The 11,429-nt window shown below is 48.1% G+C and overlaps 1 protein-coding gene across 1 annotated transcript; it reads left to right on the top strand.

Annotated features, from left to right (window-relative positions):
• Positions 1-1,537: 1,537 nt before the first annotated feature.
• Positions 1,538-3,120, top strand: LOC137348805 (oocyte zinc finger protein XlCOF15-like). Its single transcript, XM_068014049.1, has 3 exons — positions 1,538-1,639; positions 2,038-2,123; positions 2,706-3,120. Exons 1-3 carry the CDS (start codon positions 1,538-1,540, stop codon positions 3,118-3,120), a joined length of 603 nt encoding a protein of 200 aa, XP_067870150.1.
• Positions 3,121-11,429: the final 8,309 nt, after the last annotated feature.

Below are 11,429 nucleotides of genomic sequence, written 5' to 3'. Positions count from 1 at the left end.
ATCTCTTGCCCAAAACTTTTATATGTGTCCCCGAGTCCGTGTACCATAAGATAATGGGAACAGTTTTTCTTGTCGACTTCATCTGAAACTTTCATAATTTTGAACAACTCTTTCAGATCTCCCCTCAATCTCATTTGCTCCAAGCAGAACAACCCCAGCTTTTTAGTTTTTATTTTAGTTTTTAGAGATACAGCACTGAAACAGGCCCTTCGGCCCACCGAATCTGTGCCGACCATCAACCACCCATCTATACTAATCCTACACTAATCCCATATTCCTACCACATCCCCACCTGTCACTATATTTCCCTATCACCTACCTATACAAGGGGCAATTTATATTGGCCAATTTACCTACCAACCTGCAAGTCTTTTGGCTTGTGGGAGGAAACTGGAGCACCTGGAGAAAACCCACGCAGACACAGGGAGAACTTGCAAACTCCACACAGGCAGTACCCAGAATTGAACCCGGGTCGCTGGAGCTGTGAGGCTGCGGTGCTAACCACTGCGCCACTGTGCCGCCCATAGAGATTCTCCATGCTCTCAAAGCATCTTCATATCCTTCCTAACGTGCCACGATCAGAAATGAACACAGTATTCCAGTTGTGATCTGCCACAGCTTAATAAATGTTCTGCATAACCTCTCTGCTTTTGCAGAACCAGCTCACATTTTATTCTGTTGAATTTCATTTCCCATTTATCTGTCCAGTCTGCCAGCCTGTTTATGTTTTCCTGGATTTCAGTACAGTCCTCCACATTATTAGTTCTACCACCAAATTTGGTGTCATCTGTAAATGGTGAAAACATCCTTCTAATTCCTGAGTCTAAATGGGGGTAATGAACAGAAGTCCCATTGTAATTCATACCATAGTTGATGGCCGGGGCACTCGGGTTTCTGTGCAATTTATTTAATAATTTTCTTCACTGCCTCGCTGGCCCCTATTTCCATAGCGTGACACGAAATCATCCATTCAATTTTTGGAGGCAGGGGCTCTCCATGGGCCAGAAAGTCCCTTATCAATGACTAAAGGAGCCCAGTGCACCAGCGCGGAATCAGACTGTGCTATGAGCGTGTGCAGTGTGGGTGATGGAGACGGACTGAGATGCACCAGGTGGCGGGGAGGTAAGAGGAGATTGTGTGTTCAGACCAGGAATTAGAGCCGTGGGTAGACTGGGAGGCTTCATAGACACCTGAAGTAGGCTAGAGGCCCCGTGCTTACCTCGTGGCGACAGGCCCGGGGGAGAGGGGACACTCGCCGCCATCTTGGACAGGGTGGGGCTGGGCACATGTGCAGCCATCTTGGTGAGGCCACAGGGAGTGGACGGGACTTCACAGACTCTGTACCCAACTGGATCCTAGTGCCCAGGAAATGAAGCATCCTGGACAACAGGATTTTAAGCAGCTTTACCCACTGCCAGACTGCATCTGATGTTTGCAGTCTCGGGGAATCCATAGATGATGTATATATTCAGTGTGAGAGGTTACAGCCCCTGTATAGTTACCTGAAGGGGCTGCTCCTCAACTTAGAATCATAGAAATGTATGATTCGGTAGGAGGCCATTCGGCACATCGCATCCGTGCTGGTCGTCAAGCAGCCATCCAGTCCAATCCCACTTTCCAGCTCTTGGTCTATAGCCTTGTAGGTTCAGGCACTTCATGTTCATATCCAAGTACTTTTTACATGTTATGAGGGTTTCTGCCTCTGCCACCCTCCCAGGCAGTAAGTCCAGATGCCACCACCCTCTGGTGAAAACATTTTCCCTCAAATCCCCTATAAACCTCTTACCTCTTGCACTAAATCTATGCCATTTGGTTATAGACCCCTCAACCAAGGGGAATGGGTCCTTCCTATCCACTCTATGTATAGCCCTTATAACATTATACTCTTCAATTCGGTTTCAGTTCAGCCTCCTCTGCACCAAAGAGAACAAGCGTCACTTATCCAATATTTCCTCATAACTAAAATTCTCCAGTCCAACCAACATCCTCGTAAATCTCCTCTGCACCCTCTCTAATGCAATCATGTCTTTCCGATAGTGTGGTGACCAGAACTGCACAGAGCATTCCAACTGTGGCTTGACCATTCCCAGCATAACCTCCTTACTCTTATATTCTGTGCCTCGGTTAATAAAGGCAAGTATCCCTTATGCTTTCTTAACCACAATATCTACCTGTCCAGCCACCTTCAGGGATCTGTGGACATGCACAACAAGGTCCCTCTGTTCATCTGCACTTCTCAGTATCCTACCATTTATTGTGGATTCCCTTGGCTTGTTAGCTGTCTCTGGATGTATTCCCTCACACTTCATTGGATTGAATTCCATTTACCACTGTTCTGCCCACCTGACCAGTCCATTGATATCAGCCTTTGAATGTGGAAGGAGAAATGTTTGGCTCTTCTGTCTGTGAGAAAAGATTTCAAACATCAGTATGACTAGAAAAGCACTGAAACACACACACGCGAGTGAGAGTGCTCCAGTGCACTGACTGTGGAAAGAGCTTTAAACAGTTGCACAGCCTGAAAGCACATCGCACCATTCACAGCGGGGAGAAACTGTATACGTGATCTGTGTTTGGTGAGGCTTCAACTGATCGTCCAACCTGGAGAGACACAGCGTCACCCTCACCATAGAGAAACCATGGAAATGTGTGAATTATGGCAAGGTATTCTGTTCTCCATAAAAACTGGATATTCATCAACGCAGTTACCGTGGGGAGAGGACGTTCACCTGCTCCATTTGTGGGAAGGGATTCATTCAGTTATCACACCTGTTGAGACAACAACTTGTTCACTCTGTCATGAGACCTTTCAAATGTTCCAATTGTGAGAAGAGCTTTAAAAGCAAAAGTTATCTGCTGAGACACAAGCAAGTTCACACTGGGGCAAGACCGCACATCTGCTCGGAATGTGGGAAGGGATTTACCTGTTCATCCAAACTTCTGACACACCAGACAGTTCACATAGGCGAGAGGTCATTCACCTGCTCTGTTTGTGGGAAGAGATTCACTCACTCATTCCATCTCCTGAGACACCAACTTGTTCACTCTGACAAGAGATGTTTTGTAAGTTCTGAATGTGAGAAATGCTTTAAAAGCAGCGATGAACTACTGATACACTAACGCACTCACACTGGGGAGAAGCCAGTCACCTGCGAAAAGGATGGGAAGGGATTCACTAAGTTATCCCACCTCACTCATCACTAAAGTGTGCACACTGATATGAGACCTTTCAAATTTTCGAATTGTGAGAAGAGCTTTAAAAGCAAAAGTTATCAGCTGAGACACAGGCAACTTCATACTGGGGAGAGGCCATTCACCTGCTCAGAGTGGGCGCAGTGATTCACTCAGTCATCGAAGCTGCTGACACACCAGAGAGTTCACAGGTGATTTCAGACCAGCGGGAGTCATTTTAAAAGGAAATAGCGAGAGTTCAGGGCCAACATGTTCCAGTAAAGGTGAAGGGTAGGACCAATAAGTCGAGGGAACCCTGAATGTAAAGGAATATGGAGAATTGGGCAAAGACAAAAAGAGGTTTAAGGCAAATTCAGAGTGCTGAAAACAGCAGAGGGCCTAAAGGAGTATAGAATGTGTAGGGAGGCACTTAAAAAAGTAATTAGAAGAGCGCGAGGGGCATGAGAAAACACTGGTGGGGAAAGATAAAGGAAAATCCCAAGGCGGTTTTATTAGTATATTAAGGGGAAAAAGATAAGCAGGAAAACAGTAGATTCCATTAAGGACCAAAGTAGCAATCTGTGTGTGGAGCCTGAGGATGTTGGCGACGTTTTAAATTATTTCATTTCATCTGTGTTCACTGTGGAGAGGAACGATGTAGGTGTAGATATCAGGGAGGGGGATTGTGATATACTTGAAAAAATTAGCATTGAAAGGGAGGAAGTATTAGCGGTTTCAGCGGGGTTAAATTTGGATAAATCCCCAGGCTTAGATGAGATGTATACCAGGCTACCACATGAGGCGAGGGAGGAGATTGCAGGGGCTCTGACACACCACCCAACTCCAGCTACTCGAGAACCGCGTTAGGGAACTGGAGCTGGAGCTGGATGAACTTCGGATCATTCGGGAGGCGGAGGAGGTTATTGAGAGGAGTTATGGGGAGGTAGTCACACCTCAGGTAAAAGAAGTAGGTAGATGGGTTACCATCAGGGGAAGGAGAGGGAACCAGCAGGCAGTGCAGGGATCCCCTGTAGCCGTTTCCCTCAACAACAGGTATACCGTTTTGGATACTGTTGCGGGGGACGACTTACCAGGGGTAAGCAATGGGGTACAGGTATCTGGCACAGAGTCTGTCCCTGTTGCTCAGAAGGGAAGGGGGAAGAGGAGCAGAACATTAGTCATTGGGGACTCCATAGTTAGGGGAACAGATAGGAGGTTCTGTGGGAACGAGAGAGACTCACGGTTGGTATGTTGCCTCCCAGGTGCCAGGGTTCGTGATGTCTCGGATCGTGTTTTTGGGATGCTTAATGGGGAGGGGGAGCAGCCCCAAGTCGTGGTCCACATAGGCAGCAACGACATAGGTAGGAAGAGAGATGGGGATTTAAGACAGAAATTCAGGGAGCTAGGGTGGAAGCTTAGAGCGAGAACAAACAGAGTTGTTATCTCTGGGTTGTTGCCCGTGCCACGTGATAGTGAAGCGAGGAAAAGGGAGAGAGAGGAGTTGAACACGTGGCTGCAGGGATGGTGCAGGAGGGAGGGTTTTGGTTTCCTGGATAATTGGGGCTCTTTCTGGGCTAGGTGGGACCTCTACAAACAGGATGGTCTTCACCTGAACCAGAGGGGTAAAAATATCCTGGGGGGGAGGGTTGCGAGTGCTCTTCGGGGGGGGGGTTTAAACTAATTCAGCAGGGGAATGGGAACCTAAATTGTAGTGCCAGTGTACAGGATGTTGAGAGTAGTGAGGTCAGGGATAAGGTTACAAGGACGCAAGAGGGCACTGGCAAGCAAGAACCTGGTTTAAAGTGTGTCTATTTCAACGCCAGGAGCAACCGGAATAAGGTGGGTGAGCTTGCAGCATGGGTTGGTACCTGGGATCTCGATGTAGTGGCCATTTCGGAGACATGGGTAGAGCAGGGGCAGGAATGGATGTTGCAGGTTCCGGGATTTAGATGTTTCAGTAAGAACAGAGAAGATGGTAAAAGGGGGGGGGGGGGGGAGTGTGGCATTGTTAATCAAGGAGAGTATTACAGCGACAGAAAGGACGTTCGAGGACTCGTCTACTGAGGTAGTATGGGCCGAGGTTAGAAACAGGAGAGGTAAGGTTACCCTGTTGGGAGTCTTTTATAGACCTCCGAATAGTTCCAGAGATGTAGAGGAAAGGATAGCGAAGATGATTCTCGACAGGGGCGAGAGTAACAGGGTAGTTGTTATGGGGGACTTTAACTTTCCAAATATCGACTGGAAATACTATAGTTCGAGTACTTTAGATGGGTCAGTTTTTGTCCAGTGTGTGCAGGAGGGTTTTGTGACACAGTATGTAGACAGGCCAACCAGGGGCGATGCCACATTGGATTTGGTACTGGGAAATGAACCCGGCCAGGTGTTAGATTTAGATATAGGTGAGCACTTTGGTGATAGTGATCACAATTCGGTTAGGTTTACCTTAGCGATGGGCAGGGACAGGTATATACCGCAGGGCAAGAATTATAGCTGGGGGAAAGGAAATTATGATGCGATTAGGCAAGATTTAGGATGCGTAGGATGGGGAAGGAAACTGCAGGGGATGGGAACAATCGAAATGTGGAGCTTATTCAAGGAGCAGCTACTGTGTGTCCTTGATAAGTATGTACCTGTGAGGCAGGGAGGAAGTTGTCGTGCGAGGGAGCCGTGGTTTACTAAAGAAGTTGAAGCACTTGTCAAGAGGAAGAAGGCGGCTTATGTTAGGATGAGACGTGAAGGCTCAGTTAGGGCGCTTGAGAGCTACAAGATAGCCAGGAAGGATCTAAAGGGAGAGCTAAGAAGAGCAAGGAGAGGACACGAGAAGTCATTGGTGGCAGGTCAGAATGTTGGACAGAATGTAGCAAAACAGCAAAGAATGACTAAAAGATTGATAAGGAGTTCAGATTGCAAACAGACTATGGAGGTACGTGTTTGCTGAGTGGTGAGTTCAATGAAGGGAAGAGGAGGTGCTCCTTTTTTTCTACTCTTCTGTCATCCAGTATTTGGTTCTTGCTTCTGTGTAGTGAAAGGAGCTGGTTGGTGAGTAACTGGTAAGATATTCTACTTATAATAAATAGTCTGTAAAGTCAAAGAGCAAAGACCAAAGTCCTCATTAGGGAACTTCTCTTTGCTGACGATGCTGCATTAACATCTCACACTGAAGAGTGTCTACAGAATCTCATCGACAGGTTTGCGGCTGCCTGCCACGAATTTGGCCTAACCATCAGCCTCAAGAAAATGAACATCATGGGACAGGACGTCAGAAATGCTCCATCCATCAATATCGGCGACCACACTCTGGAAGTGGTTCAAGTGTTCACCTGCCTAGGCTCAACTATCACCTGTCTCTCGATGCAGAAATCAACAAGCGCATGGGAAAGGCTTCCACTGCTATGTCCAGACTGGCCAAGAGAGTGTGGGAAAATGGCGCACTGACACGGAACACAAAAGTCCGCGTGTATCAAGCCTGTGTCCTCAGTACCTTGCTCAATGGCAGCGAGGCCTGGACAACGTATGTCAGCCAAGAGCGACGTCTCAATTCATTCCATCTTCGCTGCCTCTGGAGAATCCTTGGCATCAGGTGGCAGGACCGTATCTCCAACACAGAAGTCCTCGAGGCAGCCAACATCTCCAGCTCATACACACTACTGAGTCAGCGGCGCTTGAGATGGGTTGGCCATGTGAGCCGCATGAAAGATGGCAGGATCCCCAAGGATACATTGTCCAGCAAACTCGCCACTGGTATCAGACCCACCGGCCGTCCGCTTTAAAGACGTCTGCAAACGCGACATGAAGTCCTGTGACATTGATCACACGTCGTGGGAGTCAGTTGCCAGCGTTCGCCAGAGCTGGCGGGCAGCCATAAAGGCGGGCTAAAGTGTGGCGAGTCGAAGAGACTTAGCAGTTGGCAGGAAAAAAGACAGAAGCGCAAGTGGAGAGCCAACTGCGAAACAGCCCTGACAGCCAATTTTTTCTGCAGCACCTGTGGAAGAGTCTGTCACTCCAGTATTGGCCTTTATAGCCACTCCAGGCGCTGCGCCACAAACCACTGACCACCTGCAAGCACTTACTCACTGTCTCCCGAGACAAGGAGGCCAAAGAAGAAGAAGAAAGTTAAGGTATGGCAGGGCAGCTTGGCCGAGTGGAATGTGCAGCTGGTGGCATGTGAGATGTCGTGATGAACCATGTGTCCCAGACTAACACATCTGCAGGAGGTGTCACCTGCTGCACAAGCTTGAACTCTCGGTTTTGAATCTCCAGCGGTGGCTGGTGTCACTGTGGTGCATCCACAAAGCATAAAAGTACATGGATAGCAGGTTTAGGGACGTGGTGACACAACAGGTGCAGGAGCATGCAGGAGGTTAGGAAATGGGTGACCGACAGACCGTCAAAGAGAACCAGGCAGGTAGTGCAGGAGTCCCCAGATATGATCTCATTAGCTAACCAGCTTTCCATTTTGGATACCGGTCTTAGAGTCGTAGAGTCATAGAGTTATACAGCACAGAAACAAGTCCTTCAGCCCATCGTGTTTGTGCCGGCCATCAAACACCTAACTATTCTCGTCCTATTTTCCAGCACTTGGCCCGTAGCCTTGTATGCTATGGCGTTTCAAGAGCTCATCTAAATACTTCTTAAATGTTGTGAGGGTTTCTACCTCTACCACGTCTTCAGGCAGTATATTCCAGATAACAACCACCCTCTGGGTGAAAAAATGTTTCCTCAAATACCATCTAAACCTCCTGACCCTTATCTAAAATCTCTGCCCCCTGGTTATTGACCCCACCGCTAAGGAAAAAGAGTTTCGGCCTATCTAACCTATCAATGTCCCTCATACTTTTCTATACCTCAATCATGTCCCCCCACCGCCCCCCCCCTCCCCACGCGCCCCCATCCCTCTTTGTTCTAAGGAAAACAACCCTAGCCTTTTCAGTCTCTCTTCATAGCTGAAATTCTCCAGCCCAGGCAACATCTGGTGATGCTCCTCTGCACTCTCTCCAGTGCAATCACATCCTTCCTATAGTGTGGTGCCAAGAACTGTACACAGTACTCCAGTTGTGGCCTAACTAGCATTTTATACAGTTCCATAATAATCTCCTTGCTCTTATATTTTATGCCTCGGCTAAATAAGGCAAGTATCCCATATGAATTCCTAACCACCTTATCTACCTGTGCTGCTGCCTTCAGTGATCTATGGACAAGTACATCAAGGTCCTTCTGACCTTCTGTACTTCCAATGATCCTACCATCCATTGTATATTCCCTTGCCTTGTTAGGCCTCCCAAAATGCATCACCTCACTCTTCTCAGGATTAAATTCCATTTGCCACTGCTCCACCCATCTTACCAGACCATCAATATCGTCCTGTAATCTAAGGCTTTCCTCCACACTATTTACAACACTACCAATTTCCGTGTCATCTGCGAACTTACTGATCATACCTCCTACATTCACGTCTATGTCATGAATGCACACTACAAACAGCAAAGGTTCCAGCACCGATCCCTGTGGTACATCACTTGTCACAGGCTCCCACTCACAAAAACAGCCCTCGGCCATTACCCTCTGCCTCCTGCCACCAAGCCAATTTTGGATCCAATTTGCCAAATTGCCCTGGATCCCATGGGCTCTTACCTTCTTAACCAATCTCCCATGCAAGACCATATCAAAATCCTTACTGAAGTCCATGTAGACTACAACAAATGCTTTACCTTCATCTACACATCTAGTCAACTCTCCTTCTGTGTTTTTCTCTCTCTCTCTCTGTGTCTCTTTGCCTGTCTTCATTTCTGTGTTTCTGTCTGCGTTTTTCTCTGTGGATCTTTTACTGTGTGTCTTTGTTTCGCTGTGTCTGTCTGTCTCTATCTATCTCTGTCTGTCTCTCTCTCTCTGCCACTGTCTCTCTCTCTCTCTGTCTGCCTCCATCTCTCTCTCTCTCTCCCTCTCTCTACTTCCATCTGTCTCCGACTGCCTCTGTCTGCTCTATCTCTCTCCCTCCGTCTTTCTCTCTCTCTCTGCCTCTCTCCGCCTCGTTCTCTCTGCTTGGTGTCTCTCTCTATCTGTGTGTATCTCTGTCAGCCTCTGTCTCTCTGTTTGTCTCTCTGTCTGTCTCTCTCTGCCTAACTCTCTGCCTCTGTCTCTCTCACTCTCTCTGTCCTCTCGCTCCCTGTCTGTCTCTCTGCCCCGCTCACAGGGTCCGGTTATCACAGCACCCTGCACCCCGCACCAGGTTTACGTGGCACCCTGGTCCCAGAACCTGGTTACCCCATCACCCTGCTCCCAGGGCCTGGTTACCCATCACCCTGCTCCCAGGGCCGCGTTACCACAGCCGCCTGGATTCAGGGCTTGCTTACCACGGCACCCTGCTCCCGGCGTCCGATTACTGTGGCACACTGCACTCGGTTACCACCGCACCCTGCACCCAGGGTCTGGTTACCATGGCACCCTGCACCCGGTTACCACAGCACCTTGTTCCCTGGGCTACGTATCCTCAGGCAGTTCCTGCCCAGGAACAGTGATGAAAAGCCCGAGGCCCAGGCCGAGTCTGTATGCAGGCAGAGCCAGTGCATCGTCTGGGTCGTGAGTTCACGGCGGCAAGGCTGCACTCGATATGGAGTTTGGGCGGGAAGCGCCGGCAGACAGGCAGCACAGCCCGGGCACCGCCGTCTTACTGAAAGAGCCAAAATACCAGGTACCGAAGCTTGTCCGCCATCTTGGCAAAGGAGGACATGTACAGCGAGGCATCTTCGCCATGCCAATAAAGGAGCTGTATCCATTGTCAGTCACTGAATGTTTTAGCAGGTCGGATTGAAACCATTGGCAGGCTGTATTCTGGCCCATGGGCTGGATGCTCTGGAGTGTAGAACAAGGAGGCGTAGAGTAAAAGTTAGAGCCAGACCTTTCAGGAGTGAAATTAGGAAACACTTCCACGCACAAAGGTTGGCAGAGGTTTGAAACTCTCTTCCACTAACAGCAGTTGATGCGAGATCAATGTTAATGTTAAATCTGGCATTGATAGATCTTTGTTAACCAAAGATATTAATGGATATGGGACAAAGTCGGGTATATAGAGTGAGGCTACAGATCAGCCATGATCTCATTGCGTGTTGGACCAGGCTCGAGGGGCTCAATGGCCAACTTCTAGAATCATAGAGGCTAACAGTGCATAAGGAAGCCATTCACCCCTTTCTGTTTGTGCTGGCCCTTTGAAAGAACATTCGTTCTTAGTCCTACGCACCCACTTGTTTGTAAGCCTGTAAGTTCCTCATTCGCAAATACCTGTCAACCACCTTTTCAGGTGTAACGTTCGAGATTCCGACTCTCTTGGTGCAGAAACTGCTGAAGTCACTGTTGAGTCCAGAAGCCGGGACTATGTGAGATGTTCTTCCAGAGAGATGGTATGGACACAATGAGCCAAAGAGCCCCCTTCTGTGCAGTGAACATTCTATCATTCTATGATTCTGGAATTGAACATGCCATTTTGTACGAGAAACATGTCGTAGCAAAAATGGCCAGAAGGGAAGAAATAGTAAAAGTAGCCTGGGTCAGCTGACTTGCAGCATCATGCAGCAGATTCTCTGATGGTCTGGTGCTTAGGAATCGGGACTTTCATTGCGCCCCCCTCCCCTACCCCGTGCCTCTGATTCCCAGTCAGGGGATGAAAGTTTCTTGCTGCTGTATGAACATTCAGAATTAACATGACTTGCTTGCCGAATAAAAACGACAATTGTTCAGGAGGTCTGGCATCATCTTTGTAGTGACAAACTGAGTTAAAATGCCATGTCGATTACCTATAATTAAAGCTGGGAAATTCAAGGAGGAAACCGGGTCTAAAACAAGTACAGAGTTGGCGTAGGGGAAAAAAGTGTGACTGGGGAATAGAAGCAGTGGGAACAACTCTTGCATGTCAATATATTCAGTATCTGAAAGAAGCAGGGAAAAGCGATTCTGATGCTTTTTTTTTCATTTGTTCATCGCCTTTGAGCATCGCTAGAAAGGCCATCATTTCCCTTCAGATGATGTTGCTGAGCTCCATTCTTGAACTGCTGCGGTCAATGTGGAGTAGGTACACCTACAATGCGGTTAAGAAGGAAGCTCAGGATGCTGACAGTTCAAAGTCAGAATGGTTTGTGACTTTCAGGAAACATGCAGGTCGTGACATTCCCATGCGTCTGCTACTCTTGTCCTTCTAGGTGGTAGAGGTCGTGGGTTTGGAATGTGCTGTTGAATGAGACTTGGCGAGTTGTTGCATTGCATCTTGT

This window comes from Heterodontus francisci, chromosome 34 (assembly GCF_036365525.1).
Source record: "Heterodontus francisci isolate sHetFra1 chromosome 34, sHetFra1.hap1, whole genome shotgun sequence".
NCBI classification, from domain to species: domain Eukaryota; kingdom Metazoa; phylum Chordata; class Chondrichthyes; order Heterodontiformes; family Heterodontidae; genus Heterodontus; species Heterodontus francisci.
Note: the sequence above shows the minus strand (reverse complement) of the source record. Positions and strands in the feature narration are given on the sequence as shown.

Excerpts from the sequence above, each read along its gene's own strand:
- LOC137348805 (XM_068014049.1), top strand. The coding sequence starts at position 1,538 with ATGTATGATTCGGTAGGAGGCCATTCGGCACATCGCATCCGTGCTGGT. Across the intron at positions 1,640-2,037 it reads AGCTCTTGGTCTATAGCCTT|TGTGGTGACCAGAACTGCAC; the intron begins GTAGGTTCAGGC and ends TCTTTCCGATAG. Across the intron at positions 2,124-2,705 it reads CTCTTATATTCTGTGCCTCG|TTACCGTGGGGAGAGGACGT; the intron begins GTTAATAAAGGC and ends TCATCAACGCAG.